Source organism: Uranotaenia lowii, chromosome 1, assembly GCF_029784155.1.
Source record: "Uranotaenia lowii strain MFRU-FL chromosome 1, ASM2978415v1, whole genome shotgun sequence".
NCBI lineage: Eukaryota > Metazoa > Arthropoda > Insecta > Diptera > Culicidae > Uranotaenia > Uranotaenia lowii.
In genome coordinates this window covers 123,490,943-123,518,536 of record NC_073691.1, presented here as the reverse complement: position 1 = coordinate 123,518,536, position 27,594 = coordinate 123,490,943, and the positions used below count along the sequence as shown (strand labels likewise).

Genomic DNA, 27,594 nt, shown 5'->3' with positions numbered 1-27,594 from the left:
GTAGGAGCCCCTGAGACGGAGTTAAGCCGGTAAGTCTTATTAGACCCCCTTCAAAGGTGTAAAACCCCTATATTACAAACTTCTAGCCCTGCATATACCATTTCTCGTATCTCATGTTCTTCTTCTTCGTTTTAATGTTTTGGCCAGAGAATGCTACTCTATAACACCACTGTACTCATGTTCTCCCATGCCGAATTTCCCCTTTCCTATCTTCAATAAATTTGAATAAGATTTGTAGATTTGTTTATTTGTTTAAGGAAAGTGGAGCTTTCCAACTTACTTTCAGGGCTTGTGATATAGCTCAGTTGGCAAGTCCGTTGCTTTCTGAGTCGATGTCCGTGGATTCGAGCCTAAGGGTACCGGATAAGTTTTTCAATGACTGTTCGCCAACTGCATCGTTGATATAAGTCGCAATGGACTTAAAGATGTAAAAACTATAATCGAAACAAAAAAAAACTTACCTTTACTTTCACCAATAAAATCGATCTAAAAAGACTGCCAAACTTTAAAAAGGAACTGTCATCTTTGACCTGTTAAATATCAGTTTCATTCCCCTCAAACACGTGCCATTCCGTACCACCTCAACAATAAATGAACAAGCCAAGAAAATACTTATGGAAAGCTGTTTTTTCGGTAAATTAGGTGATTTCAAAACTTGATTATATCTTTACAAAGATACAGAGAAATAGAGTAATTCGACACGCTAACGAACAACAGCGCACTCCTATTTCAAAGGTACTTGAGACTATCGCAGTGTGGTTTATACTCCATGTGAGTTGAAGATGACAAATGCAGAATTCTACGTAGCGTATCCCTGATTCGGTTGGTGCTGGCCGTATCGCTAGCTGTTCGATTCCAAATGGACAGCAGATCCTCCGGAAATTGACTGGAAAGCACTATGCCACAAATTTCCGGTCCTACCAGAAACTGTTCTCCTAGCATCGCCATGCACACGTTCTCCCAAGCGCGGTCGATCTTATTTTTCCTTAACCGGATAACCCACTGGCCGCCGCGCATGTTACCGGGGTCTTCCCACATTGGCTTTATACCACTCTGCAGATAAGACAAATAGATAGGAACATGCTTATTTAGAAAGAATAAAATTTAAATTATAAATACAATTTCTCACAAATCTATAATTAAGAAGTGCTCTCTCTCTCTTTTGACCGTAATTATTTATAGTGTTTTCGTTTATTGGCAGTGGCAACCTAGTTACCCACGAGTTTTGCCCTAACTGCTGTTATTATGTTCGGTTATTAATTCAGAAGTCCACTAGTTTTGCCCGAGATTTGAACCTCAAGCAGGCGGTTGCACTCCGTAAAAGTTGTCAGTGTTGGGGGTAAGCATAAGGGTGAGTATAGCAACCATATATTTGCATCGTCCCGGGTAACGATTCTGTTTGTTTATTCAGAAAAAGTTTTGCCCGCGCGAGTGGAGAAAAACGAAAACGGCATTAGTAGAAGCATGCGGAACAACCAGGAAAGGTCGAGAACGAAAGTTTCTGGGCCTACTGTTAATATTCAAAAGTTCTAAAATTTGTGGACAGTCAATATTTATGACCCAGTATTACCACTTTTAGTGTTTTCGTTTATTTGCAGTGGCAACCTAGTTATCCACGAGTTTTGCCCTAACTGCTGTCACTGTGTTCGTTTATTAATTCAGAAGTCCACCAGTTTTGCCCGAGGTTTGAACCTCAAGCAGGCGGTTGCAACCCGTAGAAGTTGTCAGTGTTAGGGGTAAGCATAAGGGTGAGTATAGCAACCATACATTTGCATCGTCTTGGGTGACGATTTTATTTGTTAATTCCAGAAAAAGTTTAGCCCCACGCCAGTGGAGAAAACGAAAACGGCATATGTCAGCTGTGAAAAATGCATCAAACACGGCTCGATGGGACGACAGTGTATCTAGTCCAATAAGATTGCATCTGTTTTCATATGCAGGAAAATTAACAGGATCGTTCCATGGTACATTTTTTTATTATTTTTTATTTAGGACCTTTTTTGGCATTCGGGAAGCATGGTAGATTACGGAGAGCGAAGCGTATGAATTTACGTTGAATCTTTTCGATACTTTCGATTGAGTTATTGTATTGAGGAGTTCACACTACTAGTCTAGTACTAATGCACAGAATAGAACCTTAAAGCATTGAATGTCTCTGAAATGCTTGGTTAATCTAAACAAGAAACCGACACATCTGGAAGCTTTAGAAACAATGATCTTCGAATGAGAGTTTTTGGTCGAACATGCATAACGCGCATGAGAGATGTTTGTTGAATGCGATAGTCGAAGAAGTGTTGAGTGTTTCCTCGTAAACGATATGATTGATCATTTTGTAGCCTTTAGAACCATACGGTTTTCGCGATACCATTTCCAAAAGACGTCCAATTGAAGTTGTCAAAACTCTGCATCTCTAGGAACACGTATGATATAGCAGGAAATCCACCGGGAAAATGCGGGGAAAGCAGGGAATTCTTTCAAAAAGTCGGGAATTTTTGGCTCAGTGGAAATCTGTTCAATGAAGTTTGGTCGGAACAAGTAGAAATGGATTGACAGTTGATCACCAGTGGCTTTCCAATTGACTTCGACCGACTTCTACCAGGTCGAAACGAATCCTCCTGCCGAGTTTGATCGGTTTTGACTAGTTTCAACTTGCTTTTTCAAACAAGAGCAGGAAAAGATTAAGGAAAACCATACAAATATTAAACGGAGTTTTCCATCAATTTCCCCGTGGAAGGATTTCGACATTATTGTTGCTAAAGCTGTAGATGATAATTTTCTGGGATCAAAATTGTGTTTTTTTTGTTACGACCGCTTTGACTTATGAGTCCTTTTTACGCGAGTATTTATTATTTCTTGTGATGGTCCCTTAGGCCCATTTAAAGCATGGAACACTCAAAATCTGGACGCACCGTTTATTGTACCTTAGCGCTCCTAGTTGGAAAATTTTGACAGTGCTTTCTTCGAAAATCAGTACTGATAATTTTATTATGATTCGTTTTGATTCAAAAAAGTTACACGTGATAAAAGCCGCAAGACGAAAATAAATTTTGGACACCCACGTCAAAAACCCGACGGGGTCGGGTTCAAAAATCGCGAAATCGTTAAAAATGGCCAAATCGACCGTGTGCAGCGTTTCTGTGAGATGCATAATATCGATCGGCAGGTTTATACCAATCGTCATAGTGGAGCTAAGGATCGGAAACTGCATTTAAAGTCTGCTTCATTTAATATTGGAACAAATTCTTTTGCTCATTGTGGCGCTCCTAGTGGACGGATTTGGAAACTTTTTTCACCCACGTGTCGGGAAATTCATTACCTTTCACCATGTATTTATGTCATAACACCAAACGATAGCATTTTGTAAACAACCGCCATGGAAGCCGAACGGAGAGATCAAATTGTGCACAGTTTTCTTGAAAATCCATTGTTGTCGGCATCGAAGCTAGCTAAACAGCTTAAAATGCCCAGAAATACCGTATGGCGTGTTATCAAGCAGTACAAGGAAACATTGACGACGGCTCGGAAGCCGCATTCGAAGCGTCGGAGTGGAACTGTCGACCGGAAACTGCGTGGGAAAGTCATCAAGGCCGTCAAGAGGAATCCCAATCTTTCAGACCGCGATTTGGCCAATAAGTTCCAGGCCGCTCACAGTACGGTGCGACGAATTCGTCTCCGGGAAGGAATAAGGTCATTCCGAGCCAGCAAACAGCCAAATCGGACGCTGAAGCAGAACAATGTGGCCAGAATCCGTGCTCGAAAGCTGTACGACCAAGTGCTGACCAAGTTCGACGGATTTAAAGTCTGCTTCATTTAATATTGGAACACAAACAATTGCGTGTAGTTCAGTCATTTATTAACGAATTCATAATTTGTTTTTCATACAAATGTAGCATTTTCTTTACTCTTTCATAAAAAAAATAAAAAAAAATATTCATTGCTGTGTTCTCGTACTCATACTCGTAAGAAAACTGTGCACAATTTGATCTCTCCGTTCGGCTTCCATGGCGGTTGTTTACAAAATGCTATCGTTTGGTGTTATGACATAAATACATGGTGAAAGGTAATGAATTTCCCGACACGTGGGTGAAAAAAGTTTCCAAATCCGTCCACTAGGAGCGCCACAGTGAGCAAAAGAATTTGTTCCAATATTAAATGAAGCAGACTTTAAAGGTGTTGAGAACGATCAAGGCAAATCCAGGGTAGTCGGACTATAACATCGCCAAGGAATTCAAGCCGACCGGTGCACCGTCAGAAGGATTCGTCTGCGCGAAGGAATACGATCTTATCGAGCCAGTAAGCAACCAAACCGGACATTGAAGAAGAATGTAGAAGGCAAAGGACGGGCCCGGAAGTTATACAACAAGGTTCTAACGAAGAACGACAGGGGCATCCTTATGGATGACAAAACGTACGTAAAGATGGATTTTGGGCAACTTCCTGGTCAAAAATTTTACAAAGCCACTGGCAGGGTTGGCATTATTCATCGTCATTAGTCAAATGACTGCTAAAAAAATTTCATAGTCAAGCATTCACCGAACTGAAGACGAAAAAGAAACGCATTTATTATTATTGTTACTCCTGCCAGCAAGCCGAAGACGACCGAAGACGACCGAAGACGAAAAAGAAACGCATTTATTATTATTGTTGCTCCTGCCAACAAGCCCGTTTTCATTTTTTTATTGCTATTGTTGCTCTCTGCCAGCAAGTCGTTCAATTAGTTGTACGTCTGCAGCCGATCGAAGTGTGAAGAACTTTGCCAGTCACTGTCAGGAGAAATTTGACCATGTGTAGGAGCTTCGCCAGTCGCATGACGGAGGAATGTTGATTGTGTCGTGCTTTATCCGTCATGCGAGTAGTGAAGCTCCGTCAATTGAGTAAGGTGCCGGTCGTTTGATGAAACAAAACGAGTCGGGTCAAGCGTGACGGGCGAAATTCACCAACCCTGATAAAACATATCAATTTTTCTAGGCACGAAGTAAAACAATGCATCATTTCATTGATAATTTTACTAAAACGCAGTCGAATTTACTATGCGCAGCCAAATTGAGCACATGGTAAAATAGCTATGCGTAAGGTATTATAAACAACAAAACATATTTGACTCAAAAATATGGTTGCCTGTTGTTCATTTAAACCACGGATTTAGTATTTTTACTATGCTTTTTTTGTGTGTAAGTTCAAACAAAACTACACCACTACATCGAAAGGTCCGAAGTGTCGACAGTGTGGCAAATACGGGCATATTGCACGTGAGTGTAGAGGTGCAAGTGCAAATGCTGATGGTGCCAAGAAGAAGCAAAATGCACTCAGTACAGTGTTCTCCTTTTCGGCAATAACAAACAAAAACGGCTGGTATGTAGACTCTGGGGCAAGTGCCCACATGACTGGCAACAGTAAGTTTTTGGATGACATCAGGCCAGCAACCGGAAATGTCATAGCTGCGAACGGAGGTAATATGAAAGTGACTGGCACTGGTACTGCCACCTTGCGTCCCAAGTGTAATAGTGATGACGTTTTAGTGAGCGAAGTGCAACTGGTACCGAAACTGTCGGTGAATTTAATATCGGTAAACCAGATAGTGAAGAAAGGATATTCGGTTATTTTTGCGAACTCTGGGTGCAAGATAGTGAACAGTGATGGTGAAGTTGTGGTCACTGCTAACCGCGAAGATGATTTGTTTCGTGTTGAGCAAAAACGGGATTCTAATGCTCTAATATGTTCGTCTGCTGGAAGTCTTAGTATGTGGCACAAGATACTAGGACACTTGAACAATGACAGTGTAAAAAAGTTTTTTTTACAATTATTTATTTGAAACGGCTCGTACCAGTAGGTTTGAAGGAGCCAAGTTCGCTTTGATTTTTACAATTGATTGCTTAAGACTAACAGTTTTGAGAGACAAAAGAAAACAGAAAGGGAAATGTGAAAATAAAAAGGATTACAGGTGGAGATCGATAGCTTTTAGAAAAATATAGATTTCAAACATGTAGTCCAAGTCTATCACTGCTAACACATCTCTCACTGGAACGTTAGGTGGCGACAAGGTGGGTCTCACACGACCAAACAATATGCTCAATATCATGATAACCTTGGCCACAACTACACAAATTGCTGCCAGCAATATTTACACGATAAAGTACCGCGCCTAAGGAATAATGATTGGACATGAGACGGGAAAATATACGAATAAAATCCCGACTCAGGTCCAACCTTTTAAACCATGGTTTAAGGCTTACCCTTGGGACAATCGATTGGAGCCACCGACCCAACTCATACTCGTCCCATTTGCGCTGCCAGTTGACAAGAGAGTTTCTTCGAACCAAGAAGTAAAATTCATTAAAGACGATATCACGTTGGTACGTGTCGCCTTCCGTCGCCTTTGCCAGAGAGTCTGCCTTCTCATTACCCGCTATCGAGCAATGCGAGGGAACCCAAACAAAGGTGATGGAAAAGCGACGTCTTGTTAAAGCACTCAAAATATCCCGTATCTTCTCGAGGAAGAACGGCGAGTGCTTTCCCGGTGGTATTGAGCGTATTGCTTCAACAGAGCTTAGACTATCCGTTACAATACAGTAGTGCCCAACTGACCGTGAGGCGATGCTGTCCAAGGCCCAGTGAACAGCAGCTAACTCTGCTATATATACAGAGCATGGTGACTGGAGATTATAAGAGGCGCTCGTTGTTTCGTTGAAAACTCCAAATCCCGTTGATTCCTCAATTAGAGACCCATCGGTAAAGTACATTTTATCAGCATTGATGTGTCTACATTTAGCTTCGAAAATTATTGGAATCAGAAGTGGGCGATGCGGATCCGAGATTCCACGAATTTTCTGCTGCATAGACAAATCAAACTGGACAGAAGAATCATCGTAGTCTGGGCTGAAAACACGAGGACATGAGGACATGGTATATAGACATAAATCTGGTTTGAAAATTTTGCTCAAGTAACTTTTCAAAATTAACGATCACCAATGGGTTCATGACTTCACACCTGATGAGAAACTAAAGTGATTGTATCGATCTTTCAAAGGGAGTATAGCCGCCAAAACTTCAAGACTCATGTTGTGTGTTGAGGGCATACAGCCCAAAGCGATGCGGAGACAGCGGTATTGGATACGCTCGAGTTTGATGAGGTGAGATTTGACAGCTGACTGGAAACAGAAGCTACCATATTCCATCACTGAAAGAATGGTTGTTCGATACAATTTTAAAAGATCTTCTGGATGGGCTCCCCACCAGGTGCCAGTGATTGGTCGGAGAAAATTGATTCTTTGTTGACATTTTCCTTTCAGATACTCAATATGGGCTCTCCAGGTACACTTGGAATCAAACCAAACCCCAAGATACTTGAAACACCTCGATTGAGTGATCGTTTCTGCCTAGGAGTTGAAGCTTAGGTTGAGCAGGTCTACGTTTCTTAAAGAAAACAACCATCTCCGTTTTCTGTGGAGAAAACTCAATCTCAAGCCCCAAAGCCCAGGTTGATAATCTGTCTAAAGTATCTTGTAAAGGTCTGTGCAGATGAAACTCAGTAGATCCTGTGACAGAAACTACGCTATCATCTGCAAGTTGTCTTAGAGTGCAGCCTTCAGAGAGACAACTGTCGATGTCACTTACGTAAAAGTTGTACAATAGTGGACTCAAACATGAACCCTGCGGAAGGCCCATGTAAGAAATTCTTCTAACTGCAATATCTCCGTGAGCAAAGTTCAGATGTTTTTCACAAAGCAAGCTGTATAAGATGTTGTTCAAAAGAGAAGGCAGACCCCGGGAGTGCAACTTGTCTGACAAAACCTCTATTGAGACTGCTTCAAAAGCTCCCTTTATGTCTAGAAACACTGAAGCCATTTGCTCACGTTTTGCGTACGCCATTTGTATCTCTGAAAACAGCAAAGCAAGACAATCGTTTGTCCCTTTGCTCCTTCGAAACCCAAATTGAGTATCTAAAAGGAGACCATTTGTTTCCACCCATTCATCCAATCGGAACAAAATTATTATCTCTATCAACTTCCGAATGCAAGACAACATCGCTATTGGACGATACGAATTGAAATCGGATGCAGGTTTCCCAGGCTTTTGGATAGCAATAACTCTCACTTGTCTTCAATCTTCGGGAACAATGTTATGCTCCAAGAATTGATTAAATAAATTCAACAAGCGAAATTTGGCGGCATCCGGAAGGTTTTTCAACAAGTTGAATTTTATTTTATCAACTCCCGGGGCTGAATTGTTACAAGAGAGGAGAGCAAGTGAGAATTCCATCATTGAAAAGCTGGAATCAAGATCGCATCTGTTCGGAAGTGTAAAAAAGTTAGCCACCGGTTTAGTGAACGGAATTAAAATTGTCGGACAAAACGATAACAGTGATTGTGTTGTATGCCCAATGAGAAAATATTGTAGGCTACCGTTCGGAAAAACGGGTTCACGCGCGTCGAGTTTGCTCGAATTAGTCCATACGGACATTTGTAGTCCGATGGAAGTGACATCAATAGGTAAAAGTCGGTATTATCTAGCCTTTGTGGATGATTTTTCTCGCAAAATGTGGGTTTATTTTTGGAAAACAAAGACTGAGACGGAAGTGCTTAGTGTCTTTAAAGTTTTTCACGCGATGGCGGAACGCCTCTCGGGACAAAAACTGAAAACCCTCCGCAACGACAATGGCAAAGAGTTTGTTAACGCCGGTTTTGAGAATCACCTGAAGAAGAATGGGATCCAACATCAGAAGTCGAACGCATACACGCCGGAACAGAACGGGTTGGCGGAGCGAGCCAATCGTTCGATAGTGGAGCGCGTAAGATGTATGCTGCATCAGGCAGGACTGGAGAAGTCGTTTTGGGTCGAGGCGGTCAATACCTCTGTGTACCTGATCAACCGGTTCCCGACTCGCGGACATGATTCGACCCCTGAGGAGATCTGGACAGGCAAAAAGCCGGATTTGTCGAACATCAGGATTTTCGGCACGAGAACTATGGTCCAAATTCCGAAACAACGACGTAGGGCGTGGGATCCAAAATCTCACGAATGTATCCTGGTCGGCTTCGACGAGCTCACGAAAGGGTATAAGCTCTTTGACCCGAAGTCGCGAAAAGTGTTCGTAAGTCGAGAAGTGACCTTCATTGATGAAGGGCCTCGAAAATCGCAAGCCCCAAACAAGGAACTGTGGTTCTACTGGATTTCGACGAAGAGGTGTCGCTGTGCCCAACAGCGAAAGTTGAAGATCGGCAGGAGGAAGTTAACGAAGAAACTGACGACGAGGAGTTCTTTTCTGATGCCACAGAAACTTTTCGTGGCGACATCAGTGACGACGAAGTATTCCGAGGTTTCGAATCTGACGCAGTGACTTCCGTGCTCCCGCTGCGCAAATCTTCAAAACCACCTCAGTCACAGGTGTTGAGGCGAAGCGGTAGGGAGCACGTACTTCCACGTGAGTACAATGATTTTCAAGTTCCGAAGAAAGGTCTGCCGCGTTCTAATTCTATACAGCGAACTGGTCCGAACGCAGTCGATCATGATGGCGAAAATTTGGCTGACCCTGTAGCTGAATCCAAGGTCAATTTCGGCGCGGTAGCTGCATCATCATTCGCCGGCCAAAAGGAGATCGAGGACGACCCGGTTTCTCACCAGGAAGCGCTTTCAAGAGGAGACGCCGAATGCTGGACGAAGGCAATGCGTCAAGAATACCAGACGCTTATTCGGAACAACACATGGACTCTGACCGAGTTGCCACCTGGTCGCAAAGCGATCAAATGTAAATAGGTTTTTAAAACCTAGCACGACGCAAATGGCAACATCGACCGACACAAAGCCCGCTTAGGCGCCCGCTAAAGGGTACTCGCAACGCAGGGGAGTCGACTATGACGAGACTTATTCCCCAGTCGTGCGTCACAGATCGTTGCGGTACTTGTTCGCCTTAGCAGCGAAACATGATTTGTCGGTGGAACAGATGGATGCGACGACTGCATTCCGGCAAAGCGAGCTCAAAGAAGAAATCTTTATAGAGCAGCCTCCGCACTTTCAGGATGCCGACCGAACCAAAGTGTGCCGCCTAAACAAAGCACTGTATGGCCTAAAGCAGTCAAGCCGGACGTGGAACTGCAAACTTGATACAGCTTTAAAAAAGCTGGGACTCAAACCTTCGAAGTACGAAACCTGTCTCTACTATCGTCTAAACGGTCGAGAAATGTTGTTTGTAGCAATTTATGTTGACGACGTAGTTCTTTTCTCGAATGACGACAACCTGAAGAACGAAGTCAAGTCCAAGCTTAAATCCATGTTCCAGATGAAGGATTTAGGAACAGCCAGCTGTTGCCTAGGAATCCGAATAACCCGTACGGACAGTACCATTTCCCTCGACCAGGAACCGTATATTGAATCCCTGCTCGCTAGATTCAATATGCAAAATTGTAAGGCCGTGTCAACACCGATGAACACAAGTGAACGTCTGGCGAAGGACATGTCGCCGAAGACGACCGAGGAAATGGACAGGATGAAGAACGTTCCTAATCAGGAGGCCGTGGGAGCACTCATGTATTTGGCCCAGTGTACACGCCCTGATATACTATTTGCTGTGAACCATCTTAGTCGATTCAACACATGCGATAATGAGAAACATTGGGAAGCTGTCAAGCACCTGCTGCGATACGTACGAGGATCGTCGAAGATGAAGCTGTGTTACACAAAATCCCCCGAATCGGAACTTGTGGGATACACCGATGCCAACTGGGCTGCAGACTTGGATGACCGGAAGTCTACAAGTGGCTACTTGTTCACTTTCCAAGGAGGAGCAGTTTCGTGGTGCTGCAAGCGACAACCAACTGTCGCACTATCGTCGTGCGAGGCAGAGTACATGGCTCTTTCTGCCTCGGTTCAAGAAGCTGTATGGTGGAGAGGTCTCATCTCCGAGTTTGGTGAAACTCGTCCTTTACCTCTTAGCTGCGACAACCAAAGTGCTATCTGCGTGGCCAAAAATGGTGGTTGTACGTCGCGTACCAAGCACATAGACATCAGACACCACTACATCCGTGAGACGTTGGAGCAAAACGTTGTGACGCTCAGCTACGTGAGCACCGACGCACAACTGACGGATGGTCTAACCAAACCGTTGGAGCGCATCAAGCTCGAGCGTAACCGGACTGCAATGGGCATCACCCGAACAGTTTAAGGAGGAGTGTTGGTATAAGAGTGTAAGCTGTAGCGTACTCATTGCACAACTAAAAACTACAAGTTGAGGTTTCACACAGTAGTGTGTATAATTAGTTTTTTTTTACTCCGTTATGTATTCTTGCATTACTGTACAATAAACGTTTGAATAGGGAAGACGCTTTTCTTTCCACTGCGCGTTATCTCTCCCTATAATTGCTACTGGACCTATCCGATTATCGTTCGTTCTATTCATAGCTAAAATACAGATCACCTCGCACGATGCTTGCTGTCAAAACAGTGTAGCACCATCATCAAATTGGAATCTCACCAATAAACGATGCATACGGCCAATCATGTCCGTAAACACAAATCGTCACTAGTGTATTGCTACCTCACTCACTCACACGCTCTCTCGTAACCAAGGGGCTGAAGAAAACAAAAATTCCCGTACCAAGTTTTCAGTCAAGAAACCCACAGGAAGAAGAAAAATGAAACGAGTGAAACACGCATAGGGGCAACATGACGTCCTCATTGCAAAAATTTCAACCAGAGGCAATTTTCAAATAATCCTTAAAATGATATCTGCAGCTCGGGAATGTCAATCAAAGGGATCTTTGGTAGCATTAATAAATTATGGTTGGGCACAAAATGCGGAGTTTTTAGCATAATCCTTGTTCAAATTGATTATAAATCTGCAGTATGACAGCAACAGATACGTTCGGCAACCAAAATGTTACCCTATTTCGAGTCTGTTATGGGGTGAAGTGTTTAATTTCGGGAACCACACTGACGTTCTGGTACCAAAAATTAGGTACGGTGCGTTTGTATGCGATTTGACAGCTGGTTCAGTCCTCTGCTCGCAACACTTTCTAGGCACTACCGCCCGATGGCAGTGCAACACCAGGTCAAAACAATAATCATAAATAAACAAACAGTTTACCAGCACCTAGTGGTGCACCAGTGCAACACTCGGCATAAACAAACACGGTATAAGTTTTTTTTAATTTATTTGGTCCTTAAGATTTTAACATCTGGATGTCATTCATCCCTGACTATACGTTATAAGTGATATGCAATCGATCATTAGCAAATGTTGTTTGATTTGAAACATAGCCAATTAATAAATTTATTTGGTTTTATAGCGTGTTTTGACATCAGTATGAACAACATCAAATTGTAGTTGTGATTGTGAAGGAAAGATGTTCACTTTCATGTTTTTAATTTTTCCAAGTTATTTTATTAGATTCTCGTCTAATACGTTTAAATTCCTGGGATTCTATGGTGTCTCGCAAACCGCTCAATATTCAAAAACCCGTACTCACAAGATATGTGCAAGCAGAGTATACATTTTTCAAACATTATAGTTGACATGACTGCTGATTTTCCTTCATCATCACGTTTCAAATCTCATTTGACTAATATAGTCAAGCTTCAAGGGACTGGAAAAGTTTCACTATCGTCGTGGATTTCTACAAGGTGTGTGTTGCGGACCACTGAACATGCGTAATGAGCGAGACGTGAGTTCCGAGCGATCTCACCACGAATTGGAAATGTCAGCGCGGCGGATCTTCGAATAGCATATACAACTGTCAACAGGAGCATAAAAAGTAGCTAACGAGTTTATGATCAGTTGTACTCAAGAGGAAGTCAGTGAATTGTAGTTTGAAGTTGTAAGAATTCATTACCATAACATTGAACCATATTATTAAGCTTTTCTATCTTAATATTAGGGCTTAGACGTGGAAGATTTGTAGTGTCAGTTAGGTGTAAATTTATAAACATCTTTCCCCAACTGGTAAGAACTCTGGATTCTGTCGTTATAGTGCTTGCAATCAACTATTGTATTTCGATAGATACTCAACTGCTGCAGCTGAACAAGGGTTTGCTCACTAACAGTACGACAAAATATTTACAATAGCCAGAAAAACACTAAAATGTACGTATACACTGTAAATCCTAGGTCCGACCCTAAATTAATTAATAATCTAAGGGGCCGTTCACTAATTACGTAAGCACATAGGGGGGGTGGGGGGGTTTCAAATTTGCTTACGATCTCTTACTAGGGGGGTAGGGGGGGTTTCCAAAAATCTTACGTAAGAAATGTTACATTGATAATTCGTCACAGCCATACGAAACCATATTACTCAGGTTTTATTTTTATTTCTCACTACCTGTTTGTTGGTAATTTTTGATGTTATGTTATTAATCTTTTAATCTGTTTTAATTAATAAAAAAAAGATGCTGATTCTATAAAATTAATAGAGAACCAGTTCAAACCAACATGTCATCAGAAACACTGAATCACATTATTCAAAAAGATCGTCGCTATTCGCTTTTCATCATAACAATCTTTTTAATTGAGAAATTTATAGAAACAAAAAGGGAATTGGTGCGTTCTGACACCACGATTTGAAAACATTTTATTTCGAAAATGGCTTCATCAAGTAGAAGTCTTTAAAAAGCGATATGGGGGATTTTAGATAATAAATTTCTAGACAGTTTTTTCAGTGATACCAACCAAGCCAGTACCAACTTTTACAAACTACTCACCAAAAAAAATCGTAAAACTTTATCGCTTATCGCTGAAGTGAATCTCAGCTTTTAGGTTAATCAACAACGTAATTGTCGTTAAACATTTTCGCACCAATTTTGATTTATATGATTTTTAGTTCGAAAACAAACATTTTTGATGAACCTTCTGCTAACCTGATCCCTCACTTGTTTTTAAATCGGAATATAGATTTTATATTGTTTATTCGATTGTGGAAATTTATTGAAGATTATTGTAACCCCGAACATGCTATGTCCTTAAAATTTAATGTTTTCTATAATCGTTTAAGACATTTCAGCTGTTATTTTGTATAAATTATGCTTTTCAAATACAGTTATTAGGTTTTATTTATAAAGTGCTCTACTTTGAAGCATGGATTACACATTTTTAATATTTTCAAGCTGTGTTTTAAAAAAACGTGTCAATTTCTTATAGAATTAAAAACGTAAGATCTTACTAGGGGGGGGAGGGGGGGTTTCGAAAAATCTTACTTTGTCTTACCAGGGGGGGAGGGAGGGTTGAAAATTTCCAAAATCGTGCTTACGTAATTAGTGAACGGCCCCTAATACATTTTAGTTTTGAAGCTATTGCTGTCAGAAATACAGTGATTTTTCTTTGTCAATCCGGAACAGTGTGTATATATTCAGGAGGTGTTACCGAATTTCGAATTCCCGATTCAGCCATTTTGGCTATGTAGGCCACACTGAACCTCGAAAATACCCAAACTTGAGAACTTTCCCCGCCAACCCGAATGAAACTCCCTCCCTACAGGTTTGACTTTTGGAAGCATAACCCAAAGCTAAGCTCTTGAAGGAGAACTCATCCCCCAAAATCTGATACTGCAATAAAATGAAAATCAAAATAAAAAAATTACTGCAGGTACGGGAATCACACCCATACCTGCAATGGCTTTGCGATTACCATCTCAGGATACTAACCGCTCGACCACCGGAGAGTGGTTGGGAGAGGCAGCTACATCATCGTATATGCGAGACTTTCTGCGAATGAAGCGGGAATAAAAGTTATCCACCAAAAAAAAACAGTCCTTCGCTTTGAACTTACCCCCCAAACCTAAATCTGCCACGATGGAGGTAACAGAATCAGATGCGCTTACAACAAAAACCCCCCAAAAAAACAGTTCTCCGCTTGAAGGACAAGTTTGGCGTATTGGCAAGCTGTGATTTTTTCACAAACTTAAGTTGTCAATCTTGAACAGGGTTGTCAGATGGTTTTTTAAAAAATCTGTATCGGCCTCATGAAAAAATCTGTATTTATCTGTATTTGAACTTTAACGACCAAAAACTTATATTATTGTTTTCTATGTAAGCTTATCGCTTAATATGCTATTTGGAAATCAGTTTTGGTTTTGATGGTTTTAACGTATTCATTATTCACAAATTGACAACTTATTTCATTAATTGAACTTTATCTAGAGCAGGGGCGAGAAACCTATTGAACCAATGGGCCAGTTTTATTTTAAAATATTCTCGGTGGGCCGCGCTAATATGAAATAAAACTTGTCAATCATTTATCGAACTCTATAGATAATAACAAAAAGATTTGCTAGATAATAAAAAGTTAAATCGTAATAATTTCAAATTTTAAGCGATTTTTTTTATTTCAAATCATTTATTTTAAATCTTTGAAAAAATAGTTTTTCAATTAACTTTAACTTCTTCGCAAACATTCGTTCTTCCAAACAAAGACATCATTTGCATCACATTTTTCCTTAAAAACGTACGATGCACAAACACGTTTAACGCCTTTCCATATAATAATCATTTTTATTTTAACTGGCGGTATCTACTCATTACTTTCTTTAAAAGTCTTCTGGAGCTATGTATCTATATCACAGCAATAACTAAAAAACTAGAGATATATTTTTTTGTGGTTCAAATTCACTGATCTTAATTTCGCTTTTCTGTACGTATTTCCAAAAAAATCCACAGTTTAAATTGGCCCTACGAAGTCCTGATTTTTTTTCCTGCAATTCGCGAAAAACATTTTTAATATAACGTGTCAACCAAATTTGCTGAAATCCTGGGAATAGCAAAAATTTCACAGATTCCCAAGCAAATTTTAGGAGAGTCTACATTCTTTATTGTTTTCTAGCATTTTTTATTAGATTTTATTAATTAAACTTTAGTGCCACTGGGAAAAGGTTTCGAAGGCCTGTTGAAGAAAATATCTTAACGTTTTGAATATGAATTGTTATTTACCAAGTGAAAAGACTGAATTTGTCAAAGTTTGGTATAACATCAGATACTCAGAGGAAATCTTATTATAAATTTCATAAGAGGCGTCTTATGAACCACTTTTTTGCGTCCAAAATAATTTTTCATAAAAGTCTTATGAGATTCTTTCAATTTTCATACGAAGTTCTTATGAAAAATAGAAGAAGTGGCATTGTGAAAATACAATGAACAAATTTATTCCATCAGTCATTTTTTCGTCAACATACTAAGTATTTTGTTATTTTAAAGGGTAAGTTTATTTTTTGTGAGCGTTAAATTATTTGTAAACTTATACAGGATTTTTTGTTTTCTTTCAGCATGTTCGCCGGCGGAAAGGATAAGGGGGCGAGGTGCGGCGGAATGACTGTTAGAATCGGGCGTTGATGTGCTGCTAATAGTTATCACGAAGTAATATGTAACAAATAACCAAGAAAATAAATTGAATGTTCTTAACATCAATTATCTCGATCTAACATTTTCTGTTTCCATAAGACACTCTTATGAAAAACAACAACCTCTCATTGAAGCAGGTGTTCATCTGAAGAATTCATTCGCTTCATAAGACAATCTTATGAATTTCATAGATTTCTCTTATGGCGCCACTTTATAAGAGAATCTTATGATAGAGATAATAGTATTCAAATACAAAATTACAATACAGGGTTTTATCATGAATGTAAATTTTTTTCCGGCACTTTTCATGCTGAGTTTTAATTCAATTGCTAACGAAATAAGCATTTTTTCCAATTTGCTAAAATAATAATGTTTTCAAAAAAATTTTCTACTGAGTTAATTTAACATACAACTTTATCTTTGACAAAAATATGAAAATCATCATTATGTGCTCATAAATATTCTTCCGATTTTTTTAATTTGCGTTTGCCGACTTTCATTTAGTTATCGATTTTGAATTTAAAAACGCTCAAGAAAAATTAGGAAAATTTTATTTTAAATAAGAATAAACTCCAATATTTCATTTCTGACAATGATATTGCACTTATCCCTTTGAAAAACACATTGAATGTTACATTTCTGGAAAAAAGTTACCAATATGAATGATTGAGGGATAAATGCAAACAGAAACACGTAAATTACATATTTAAACGAGTCATCGCCGTATCAACTATTTCTGGTTTATTGGCTGGTATTTTATGATATCTAACGAACTACCGCAGGCAAAAATTGCGAAAATAATTCAATTCGGAAAGGCTTCGCGGGCCGCACATTCGGGTCTCGAGGACCGCGAATTGCTCATCTCTGATCTAGATTGCTTAGCTTTTTTTTGTTAGATATAAAATTATAATTAAAGGCTAATTAACTCACACCAGATGAAAACATGCAATTTTGTTGGCCGCAACCTAACAACCTTAGGACAAATTTTAAAAGTTTGTCACATTTGAATAGCATTTTGTTGAGCATATTTTCTTTTTAATACAGAAAACTTTTAAACTATGGTTTAATTGTCTAAATCGGAAGGCGATTAAGGCTTAAGATTTAGCTCAATGATTTTGAGTTATAATTATAAATAATTAACCATATAATTATGAATGTTATTCCCAATTCAGAATCTGATTTCTGTTTTCTAAATTTTCCCAACCTTATTTCTAAAATCTTTAGATTCAAAAATGTATATTTAAGTACGAAAATTAAAATCAAGTTATGATTGAAAGTTACACAAGGGAAAGTCATTTATGTTTCCTATGTTTTAATACTTAATTGATTTTGGAAGATTTAGGGTTCCTAAACTCAAATCAATCGATTTCAAAAAGAAATTTTAATATATTTTTTCAAACCCCAAAAATAAACCTACATACATGAATACGTACAACAGATTTCAAACCTTTCTGTTGTCTTTCATTTAATCAATCTTGCTTAGATATTTTAGTTTCAGAAACACAACGCTTTAACAAATTAAATAATATCTAAATAATAAATCTGGCATCATTCAAAAAAGTTTTTTAAATTTGATATTTAGGATTTTAACTTATTTCCCCACCTTGCCGAAGTCTACAAAACGTTTTGACTGGTGCCTCAAGAAATATGTAAGATTTATTTTTTTCATTAAATTTAGTTCAAAATTTCCATTTTTTGTTGAATTGGAACAAAAATGACAAAACGGAAACTTTTATCACTTTTTCCTCCAAAGTCAAAATTACTCGCGGTTCTCGAGAAAGTCGATAACTAAATTGAAACAATTTTTTTTTTATATCTTTGTCATGTAGTTTTGCCAGCGCATAAATTTATTGAATGCATTTTTTAACCTATTTTTAGTATTTATATTTAAAATAAGAGCTTATATCACTCTTATATTGCTTGAAATTTTCTGCCATGTGTTATCGATAAAAACTGAAATTCTAATTTTTAAATTCTTAGCACATTTAGTACTAACTATGAAAAGTTTCGTCTAAGAAACATCACGCCTAATTTTTTTCTGTATTTATGAACTAAAACTGGTTTCAATAAGTGGGCTGGCTTAAAAAAATTACTGCATATGGTATAAGAAATGAATTTGTTTTAAAATTCTAAAGTGTTCTCCTAGTTTATTCAGTTAAAGAGTTTTGAATTAAAAAACTCAGGATGCAAACCTAATTGAATCTGAAATAAGAATTTTCTATATCATTCTCAATCTTTTTCTTTTTATGAGATAATCTTAAATACCACCCTACTTTATAGATATCAAACTTAAGGAGAAGAGGTTTTATACTGTTTTTATTATCAAAATTTGTGTACTCTGTTTGGGGGGGCTATCATTTGCCGTTAAAACAATAAAGTTATGCTGTTGAGAAAAAGAGACTATTAAAGCTCGTACTAACCTATAATGATGGTTACAGTCTTCACAAAAGCTTACTTGTGGAAGTTAATGGTCTGGATAAATTATATGTGCTGTTGCAAGCATTTGCGGTATACTGCAGTTCGAAAGATAAAGGTTTAAAAAGATTTAGCTCAGTTAGCCCGTGGAAACCATTTCATCAACAATTGGTTTTTCTAAAAAATCTGTATAAATCTGTAGTAATGTTCAAAATTCTGTATAAAAATCTGTATCTGCATCTTATCTGTATTGACGTTGAAAAATCTGTATAATACAGAAAAATCTGTATATATGACACCGCTGATCTTGAACAAAGGTTTGGCGGGTGCACGCTCTTTTTTTTAAACTCAAAATTAAGTAGTTTTGGTTCAAAACAGCACTTCGGTGGCTTCCCTCAACTTTGAGTTTGACTGGGCAATAGCAAAACTAAGTTCTGATAGGCATACTCAATACTAAGTTCGGCAGCCGAACTCGAATTTATCCTTTTTTTTCGAGGGTAGCTGATTTTCAGGGAATTAAAGGATGATTAAAATTTGTTGTACCCGGATGCTGCTGTTCCGGTACATTGCATTGCAATTACAGAGCGGTGGAAAGTTTTGACATTCCCGGTCTAAGAAAACTTCCGGATGTTACTTCCCACGGGAAGTAAACAACATCCGGAAGTTTCCGGACATTCCAAGCCGCTCACCATATGATGACAATGACGGACAGAATTTTACGCTGACACGGTGAACATGCATTTCATTATGAAGTTCCTTTATAGTCTTCCGGTAATTGTTCAGGAACGACATAATTTTGCGACGTGTTCGTTGGTTGCTGTTTCGGTTCGGACTGAACTCGCTAAGTGTTTTCAGTCCAACAAAGAGAGTTCAATTTTTAGTTCATAAGGTCGAACTCAGCTTTGATCCCTCGCCGAAGGAAAAAAAGGGATCAATTTTGAGTTCGCAGTTCGAACTCCGTTTTGATCCATCGCAAGGAGGAAAAAAGGGTACTTAACTTTAAGTTCATAGAATCCAACCCCCTGGCAACTTGACGTTTCCCATACTAATCGCGTGTGCCAGTTTTTCTGGTTCTCTGGTTCTGTCAAAATCTCATTTCACTCAACAAACATATCGAAAGGGTGGATAATGAAATGTTCGACAAATTATTTCAAAAATATTTTTTTTATTGAAAAAAAAAAAGTTTTTAAAAACAATGATTAAGAATCACCTATTAAGCGGAAAAGGAGTTGATGTTTAAAGAAAAACACGATAATATGGTCAAAAAAGTCAGCATTTCAAATGGCTTTTATTTATGAAATACACAAGCAAATTTTAATTCAAAAATCTTTGTAATTGGTTAATTGCATAGTTAATTTAAAAAACAACATTTTTTATTCATTTCTAAACAATATTAACTTTGTTAGTTTTTTTCGAAGAGATTCTTTAGAATCATTATGTTGCTTAGCAAAGGACTCCATCCGACTCCATGGTTAACAAAAGCAACTTGATCCAAAATGTGTTCGGCTAATCTTCTAAAAACATCCCGTGCATCATTCGAAACCCGTGTCAGAGTTCGATTCATTATGATATCATAATAGTATGCTAAGTTTATACTTTGATGATTTTGTTCTACAATTTTTACCTCCAACTCGGTTATTCTGCACATCGGCATTAACTTCTAAGCTGCCAATAAAACTATTGAAAAGTTCATTTCTGCAATCTTCACATTTGATGCTACGAACTATTTTTTTTAATTAAACTTGCCGAAATTTTATCTGTACGTCACTTGTGCATATTCAAAGCCATCACCTCAACTCGTTTCCACTTTCATTCTCAGTGTTTACTATCTCAACATATTTGTTAAACTAATATTTCATAATATTCTGCTGGATAAAATTTAGCGGAACTGTTTCAAACCGCGTTATGTTTAACGAAAGAAACTCATAACTCTATCTGGTGACGCCTTGTAACAAAAACACAACGGATTCGGATGAAAGATGGCCATTTTGTAATCTTTGCTATAAACAAAATTGAAACTGAGTTGAAACTGAGAATGGAACACAAATTGATTGAAATAAAATTACGAATTTCATTGAAAACTATTTTAAAATTTAATTATAAAGTTATTTATTTTTCTTTGTTGCATCACTTTTGATTATGTGCCCTTTTAAAATGGTATTTCGTCAGTTGAATTGCATCCAAGGATGCCGAAACAAAATCAAGTGGTTTCAATAGAAAATGAACGTTGCCGCTGCTAGGGACGACCCAGGATGCATGTAAACAAACGCGACTAGTGCGACATCTACAATTTTGAAGACGGCACAGCAAACTCGACTAAACTGTCAAGTTGCCAGGGGGTTGATAGAATCGAACTATGTTTTGAACCTCGGTCATACTTAATTTTGAGTTAAAAAAAAAGAGCGTGTGGCAGTTCTCAAGTTTGGGTATTTTCGATTTTCAGTGCATGCAACTATGCGGAACTCACGAAGTTTGTTTAACAACAAACCACCGAAAAGCTGAGCAAAAAATAAACAAACTCATTGAGAGCCCCGCTCACTCCTCGCCTACTTAGGCCGATGACATAGTGAGTGCGATGCGATGCGAACCGGCGAATGCGATTCAATGCGGCGAACCACATTTGATGAAAATGTATGTGAATCGCTTAAACCTGACATACTCAACGCGGCGAAGCAGATGTCAATTTGTTCCGCCGCTCGAGTTCGCATTGACCGCGTTCGCCAATTCGCATCGCATCGCTCTCACTATGTCATCGGCCTTAAGGTGCATTTACAGTTCTTTCGAACGTGAAAATGAAAAAACTTATATTCTTCAAAAACTCGACTATGCTGCATTTCATGGCTGCGAAACTAGGTGGAATAGATGCGGAATGGTTGAACGATTATTTTTGAACTGATTTCCTTGTTCAAAGCCCTTTAATCTTAATTTTATTTCAATTCCCCCGATTTTTACTGCGGAATATTTTTTCCGCGTTCACTGACATTCCGCTCGAAGTGTAAACGCACTGAGCGAACGTGAAAACGGAAAACGAACAAGAGTGGTGAATATAAATTCCGCGTTCATTTTCACGTCTGAATGGCAATCCCGCATAATCGAAAACCGTACAACGAATCATCCGTATTATTCTGCTCCGATTACGATAATCGTTGCGATTCATAACTTGACTAATCGTGTGTCCGCGTTTAATGCGTATTCGCTATAAATGATACAAAAATATTTCGGAAAGATACGTTGAATGATTCAATACTTTAATTGAGTTTTCTTGAACCTTAGTGCAGTGTGTCTAAACTCACAAAAGACGTGTCTTGACTATCTTAAAAAAAAGAAAAATAAAATCGTTCATTTTTCTCACGGAGTATCATTATCGGGTCGGAACGGATCATAAGGAAGCTTCGGTGGCACAAAAGATTCTTCCGGAGTTAATCTCTTGGCAGAAAAAAGGTAAGTTTCCATTTTTTTGTTTTCTTTGAGGTGACCACTAAATGTTACTGGACTATTAAAAACTACCGGAAGAACACGTTCCTCCGGAAGGTCCGAGGCCCAAGAATTACGCAATAGGGACTGGCTTCAATGGCACAATTGATACACGGAAATACCATCTGTCGGTGGTGGAATTTGCAAGTTTTGTAAAAATACTTTCTATTTTTTGTTTTTTTTTTTCAAGGTTGTTCAGCTGGTAGATCAGCAAAATCGGTCGGAAAATTGTTTTCCTCTTCCTCGATGAGAGTTCCCGGCGGAAAACCCGAATCTTAGCACCGTATCAGAAAACATAGGCTCGGAAAGCGCCATTTACACTTCCGGTTGTATGTTGCAGTGAAATTGGTAAGTGTTTCAATTCTGTTAATTGAATTTTGTGTTTATTTTAGTTCAGAAACAGTTGTTGCTGAATCAAAGAGACGGTTCGGAAGAAAAACTCGTAGACTCGAACTCCAGCCCTGAATCGCAGGAAAAATGAAATATTTAGAGAAGCATTGGTCGTTCTTCCATGAAACCTTCGTTTCTTTTCCGGATGAAAAAGAATATGTGCTTCGACTGAATCTATCGGTGGGAACAGTTCGGTCCCCCATTGGTTCAATTCTTTGTACCTCGGATCACTGTGCAGCCGGCATTGGAATGGAACCAGCGAGGAATCAATGGCAAAAACTATAAATTCCTACTTACTCCAAACCACTATTTATCCCTAGCCTTGGTCTTGTTGAGCATTAAATTTTCTTGGTTTTGCAGGTATTTATTGGTCAGAAAACGAAACCTTGGTCTACATGGAACATTCCCAACTCGAAAACAGCAAAAAATTTAAGAACTGCTCAACCTAAAATGTCACCGAGAAGTTGAAAATTGTTTTTTAACCGCAACATAGGCCAAGGATTTACTCAGAAAATCAATGGAATTGATCATCATCAATTGTCCGGAAGGTCGGTGGTTTGACTGCCAATAGTAGCAACGAAGAAAAGAATACTACCATCGAAATTTGCCGGATGTCAAGAAACACAACTGCCACGTCAATATTGGTCGACATGTGCCAGTTTCCGTAAAACGTTGACTCAGGTTTTAAAGCGATGAAATTTTATAAGATCTGCATCATTTTTCCAATTTTACAGTATGCAGGGGCAACAAAGACAGGACAAAAGTAAAACGTAAAACTGTACAAATGGAAATGAAACATAATGACTATAATTGGCAATCAATATTCTGGTCTAAGGTCCAAAGTTTGTAATTAGCCACAAATTCACACTATCTATTCTAGAAATTACACTTATGACCAATGAAGAAAATGTGATGACCATCGAAAATATACTAAATAACGAAAACGATCAGGATAATTTCTTTTTTTTTTATAAATTCTTTATTTGAAACGGCTCATACCTTTAGGCTTTAAGGAGCCAAACAATTAGGATAATTTCTTATACGACGAGTATTAATCCAATTTTCTGAAAAAAAACCATGTTAACATTTTTGTTTTTATTTATTATTTATTTAACAACCAATGTGTAATGTAGCCTTCAGAAGGCAAAATTATTTACATTAATGATTTCGCTGATACGCGAGCAAGCATATTTATTTAGAAAAAAGGAAGAATTTAGTAAAACTATACAACAAATATGTAGTTCAGTAATTTATAATGTGATTTATATTTATGTAACATTTAAACCATGCTTGAAATCATAAGGGATATAAGATCAAGGAGGATTGAATGACGAATGACGGCATTTTGGAAGAACGTAAACGTGAAGACAGAATGGTCTAGTTGATTTATGTTATTAGAAACTAATCGTATACAAAATATGTTATTCCTACTAATATGTATATTTTGCAATAAATATAATTGTTTCTTGTTTGGTCATCTAATTTGTAGAAAAAAGATGTAAAATAGTATAATTATCAAATGCTTTAGTTTCAGAAATAAAATAATTTTGAACAATTTATTACACGTATCGTTTTCTTTTTTTCCTGCCAATCTTGAAAAGATCTTTGAAAGATACATTGTATCGTGAAAGTGGATTGAAATGGATGATATGAAAACGATTATATCTATCTTTTTGCTAAATTTTGTAAAAAAATCTCTAGAAAAAAGCAAAAAAATGAATCGTTATTTTACTTAACAACCCGTTCCCTGTATCGTTATTTGTGTCTAAACGATTCCATTTGATGAAAAAACGATTAACATAATCGTTCATTAACAATCCAAAAACGATAAAGGGAATCTTTTGGGTGTCTTGGGAAGAAGATGATGGGAATCGTTATTGTATCATACTGCTCCATGCGGGATGTGCATTCTGAAAAAAATTTCACCGATGACGGAAAAAATTTTGCTTCATAAAAAATTAGTTTTTTTAATTTGTAAGCACATTTGAAGGCAATTAAAGGCTTAAAATACTACGAGTTTGAAATGAAACGCATACGATTTTTTTTTTTAACTTTAAAACCCGCTTGGGCATCATTTAATTGCACCTGTTGGAAGAGTTTCTCGACGAATAAATGTACCTGTTGGAAGAGCTTCTCAACGAACAAATGTAAATGAAGATCATCGAATGGCCAGATTTCATTGAAATAAAAAAATAGATTCCGCTTTGTTCAAATGTGTGTTTCAGAAAAGGTATGGAAATAATTATGAAAATTTATGAAATCATTCAAAAATAATGTGTTTTAAGGAGAACTGAAAAGCAGAAAAATTAACAAACAAAAGAGTACTGATGCATTTTAATTAAATAAAAACCTTTTCAATTGTTTCACTAATTAAAAGTAATTTTGAAATTTTTGTTTGTCAATTTTTAATCAAGAACAAAAATGGCTATCTTGTAGAAGTTATATTCATAGCATCCTTTCAATAAGTTTTTCAAAAGAAACGAAGCGCTAAAGCTCGTTACTCCTTGATCGATAAATACTTTTTAGGAGTACTTTAAATTCATAAAATTTAATTTAAATTCATTGTATTCAAAGATAAGAACTTTGGGATTATTTGATTAAATCAATCGTTTTCAAAGCTGAATATGTTTTGAAGAAGAACAATATGTTTTTTTGAGAAATTTGAATTTAAATTTGAGCATTGGTTCGACAAGTATCGATCAAAACATTGGTTGAATGATCTGTCATTTTCCGATCGAAACCAATTTCTACCCGCAGTTGAACAAACCTCTTACTAATTTTGAAGATTTGACCGATTTGACATTTCACTGCGGAATATTTTTTCACTGTGGTGAGTTCACGTTCACGTTCGAGTTCGAGTTCACAAGAACTGTAAACCGGGCTTTACTGTGAAAGTCGGAGAACCTATTGTATCAAAAGACCTTGGATTTCTATTCGCGTGACGGATGTTGCACAGTAAACGAAAATTACCGAGTTCGGTAATTTTTTTTACCGAAATCCTATAACATGTGTAAATCGTTAACCTGTTCGGTAATTTTTTCAGTAAAAAATAAACGAACATCGGTAAATGAAGAATCGATTTACCGATGTTCGTTTATTTTTTACCGAAAAAATTACCGAACAGTTTAACGATTTAGACATGTTAGGATTTCGGTAAAAAAAAATTACCGAACTCGGTAATTTTCGTTTACTGTGTATTTTTCAAAACACGTTCGTCAAAGCAAGTTGACGGCGTCGGTTCAAAGAATTTATGTACGATTCGAAAATTTTTGAGAATTTGGATTGCTTGTTTGCAGACATAAAAGAAGAATCGAAAAGCCGCGTGATCGATATTGTCCTTTTAGTCCCTTGGGAATTCTCTTTGGTCGTGAGTCGTGATAGTCGATGTTTCATTCAATTTTTTCCCGGTATCGTACTACCCTGAACTGATCTCCAAAAACGGAAACGTTGTTTTCGGATTTTGTTTCAGCCACGACCAACAATGAACTTGTCCTTTTCAGCGTTGTCCTAGGATGTTTATTTTATATCTTAACAATATTCCGTCACAGTCAAAAAAACGACGACGGACTGGCTGAACGACGCTGAAGGCGACTATGATTATTTCGACGCCTCATTTGACTGAAGGTTGAGGCAAGATTGTTTGCTTGGTTACTCATTTGACATACATACGTCTGTTAGAGCAAATTCAATGGTGTTGGGAAAAAGTGGTAGAAATTTTGTCACTTTTAGCACATTTTGGAAATTTTGCCATGCAAAATAATTTTTAAGATCTGTGGTTTTCAAGTTTTTTAACAACACGTGTTGTAGTTTCGCCTGTTGTGATGCAAAAATAGCAATATTTCTATCACATACGGTTGAAACAGAAACAGTGCTGTAAAAAAAATACTACGCCCAAAGATTTTGAAAACAGTTTTGCATGGTAAAATTTTCAAAATGTCAAAATTTCTACCACTTTTTCCCAACAGTGCTCTTAGAGCAAGTTCACTGGTGTTGGGAAAAAGTGGTAGAAATTTTGACACTTGTGGCTCATTTTGAAAACTTTACCATGCAAAAACATTTTCAAGATCTTCAATTTAGTTCGGCCTTCAGTTTTTTCTATCACATTCGGGTGAAATTGAAACAGTGATGTAAAAAATACAACGCTGAAAGATCTTAAAAACATTTTTGCATGGTAAAATTTTCAAAATGTCAAAATTTCTACCACTTTTTCCCAACACCAGTGAACTTGCTCTTATGAATGCTGCTGCTTTAACTTTTTTTTTTAATTTTTTTTAAGTTATTGATAAAAAACCTTAAGTTTCCGGTAGTAGACAAGTTCCCCCTACTTGCCCAAAATTTAAAAAAAAAACTCATTTACCTTAAATAGATGCAACTTTCTGAATGGCTTCATCAGTGTCGGTTTAATCAAGTGGCAGTAAAGTGACCACCATTGCTCGACACTGGCGCAACGACCAGCTAGGTGTAATGTTTTGCCGTACTCCTATAATAAGAACATATCCAAACTATTAGTGGGATTTCCCATCAGAGCGAATGAATAGGATAACCCTTACCGCAGCTCTAGCCTTTTTCCCAACCCAAAGGCAGTACGTGTACTGCAGTTTGTGTTCTCCGGGTCCAACTTCCAGCGGTAACAAATTTTCAACGTTGAAATCCGCTCCTTCATCTCCACTATCCTCGCTATCGCTGCCGTAGGCCTTCAAACTGTTAGAACCAGGAGGAACAAATTAGGTATGTATAACCTATACAGCAAAAATATATACAGAAAACAATTTAAAGGGAAACTTACGCATCGTATTTATTGGTCATTTTACTGCTGTTTTTGGCTTCTACACTCTGCGTTAAAATAGTCTTCAACTGGTATCACAGATTATAAGTTCATATGAATTGTAGTTCCTACAATGAATTATTTGACAATTTACTTCACAGAAAATAAAGCTAAGCAATCGCTGGCGGATGGCTGGGAACGAATCAATTCAACTAACTGTCAAAAATGTGACT

The 27,594-nt window shown here is 37.9% G+C and overlaps 1 protein-coding gene across 1 annotated transcript; it reads right to left on the bottom strand.

Annotated features, from left to right (window-relative positions):
• Window positions 1-609: 609 nt before the first annotated feature.
• On the bottom strand, window positions 610-27,594 carry LOC129739672 (eukaryotic translation initiation factor 4E type 2). Its single transcript, XM_055731159.1, has 4 exons — window positions 27,383-27,594; window positions 27,147-27,297; window positions 26,954-27,076; window positions 610-1,053 (listed from the first exon to the last, which is right to left on the bottom strand). The coding sequence occupies exons 1-4, from the start codon at window positions 27,400-27,402 to the stop codon at window positions 730-732; spliced, it is 618 nt and encodes a 205-aa protein (XP_055587134.1). The 5' UTR covers window positions 27,403-27,594; the 3' UTR covers window positions 610-729.